General features: G+C 39.5%; 1 protein-coding gene across 1 annotated transcript in view; it reads left to right on the forward strand.

The window, feature by feature from the left end:
- The window catches only part of CHX20 (cation/H+ exchanger 20), a 5,078-nt gene extending 4,760 nt beyond the window's left edge, over positions 1-318 (forward strand). Inside the window, exon 4 of the mRNA XM_021434044.2 lies at positions 8-318. Within this exon, the coding sequence (XP_021289719.1) occupies positions 8-253 (246 nt within the window). The 3' untranslated portion in view covers positions 254-318. The remainder of the gene's footprint in view (positions 1-7) is intronic.
- Positions 319-2,326: the final 2,008 nt, after the last annotated feature.

Consider the following 2,326-nt stretch of genomic DNA (forward strand, 5'->3'; position numbering starts at 1 on the left):
GGGAAAGGGGCGGTTCCCGTCGCCTATGGTGGCCAAATTGGCGGACCGCCAAGCTGAGCACGCGGAGTTAGGGCCTATAGGGGACATGTTGTCCTCGTCAGGTAGCCGTGTTTTGTCATCGGTGCTGGTAATTCAACAGCACGATATGGCACATGCGGAGGAGACGCCAGTGTCAAAGTTTGTTCAAAATGATTATGACAAGCTTAAGAGCGACGGATCTTCTGGGATGGGAGAGATTTCAAAGGTTGTGTAATCAAAATTAACTGGTATATAGCAACCGTAAGAGGAAATTGTGAGAAAGTTTCTTACAACGTCCAGAGTTATAAATGCAGAATTTTGGATCATATTTTCAAATAAAAGTATGTCATACCGGGAACTTACATGCCTTTCTGTATTTCCAGATAAGAGAAGACATTAGAATATATTTTCTGCATCATGAGAAATGCAACAAAAGCAAGTGGTATATTTCATTGCATAGAAATAAGCAGTAGCTTTACAGAAAATTTCCCAACATGTTAGTAGGATACAACACAATTGTAGAAACACAGGAGGGTTATCAGCAATCAATGAACAGCATTGGATAATGGTTGCATATGTGATCAACACTATCATCCGTCATAATGTCACACAATATCCCAGCATCTTCACATAGCAACCGTATTATCATACCCAAAGAAGTACAGACTACCCCGTATAATATATATGAGCGGCAAGCCAAGGCATTATAGCCAAATAGAAGTACAAACTACCCTGTACAATATTAGATATGAGCGGTAAGGCATCATAGTCAAATGGCATATGCACCGACTCCGCCACTTTGTCCACTTCTCCATCCGAGTGAGATAATTGTCCACTGAGCTAACCACAGTAACCCAAAGCAGCCGCACGTCTTCCCAATTGCACTCGTTAATTGAACACAGTTTCATTCAACCCATCTCATTGCATTCATTGACTCATCTTCGATCATTAATTTGTGTGTCTTGTTTTATTTTAAACCTACAAACACAGAAAAAGCCTCGACGATCATAGAAAAAAGATTCATATTTTTTTTTTTTGAAAAATGATCGATTATTCTTAAACGACCAGTAACAAATGGCAGTGTTTGCAAGAAACAAAGAAACATGAAAAACCAAAAACATTAAACCGGGTAGACATCCATAACTCCATAAGGGGCCAGCATTAGAGAGACTAACTCTCTTATGCCATCTATGCCTTGTTTGCAATGTTGTTTGAGAGCAGTCCAGTCCCTCATACAGCCCTTCACCGGAAGTGGCACATGTGCGCTGGATATATCCGTGGCGCTGGCGGAGAAAATGAAGGCCGAGCTTGTCAGTGGTCTCAGCAGCATTCATAGCATTTGGAAGATCTTGCTAGTTGGCACACACTAGCAGCACAACAACCCTCAACTCATCCATCATTCAACATCCTGTGCAACTCATCTCTAGCTTAAACCACACGATTGCGAACATTGCTATCACCCACAAAAATGTGTCATTGTGTGTTCTGGAAGTAATGTCTCCACAATGGTCGGATCTTGTCATGATCATAATTGCACTATTGCCTATGTTGAATGTTGGGATGTTTATTCTGTCTTTTGATGGTATGAAACGTCGAGGGAGAGTCTTCAATGTCACACAACATGTTTGTTCCTTAACTATTAAAGAATCCCATAATCGATTTATTCCATGTGAAAATGGTTTCTACAAACATTTATGCTGATGGAATTAATTTGTTTTGACACTTTCAGCAGAGAAAAGCAGAAGGAATGTGATCATCATCAGGAACTCCAAGCTAAAATGCACATATGCAGCATAAAAACTGTCATAATATTGCTATTTCGATGCATTTTAAACAGAATAATATGCCTTGAGGGAGTCCCTTTTCAAGAAAAAATAAACATATATTCTCTCTGGTTCCTTTGAAGAAAAAATTCTAGCAATCAGCATAATCAGGGTTGACCATAACAAGACACTGCAAATTAAGGAGCAATGTTATTCTTGGGAAACTAGGTTTTGATCAGTTTGCTAAAGCTTTTATTCATCATCATCTTCTTTGGGCCACCGGGTATCCACAAAAAAGGGGCATTGGGTAGTGAAATCTATCTGAATTTGGAAGCCAAGATTAACTTAAGTGTAGCATTCTCCCTAACTAATTTTATGTTCGTATCAAAATGAAGTAATTGAACCCTTGTTAATTAACACATATTTAGTTCCATTTCTAGCGTTGTCTCTTCAGTGAACTGACAGGGCATTGGCTGCGAATAGATAAGAACAAATCCTGATCCCCACGACCAAGTTGCAAGGAAATTAATCATACTTTCTGCATT

The sequence above is a fragment of the Theobroma umbraticum genome, unplaced genomic scaffold (assembly GCF_002168275.2).
Source record: "Theobroma umbraticum cultivar Fairchild unplaced genomic scaffold, ASM216827v3 scaffold_86.0, whole genome shotgun sequence".
Classification (NCBI taxonomy): domain Eukaryota; kingdom Viridiplantae; phylum Streptophyta; class Magnoliopsida; order Malvales; family Malvaceae; genus Theobroma; species Theobroma umbraticum.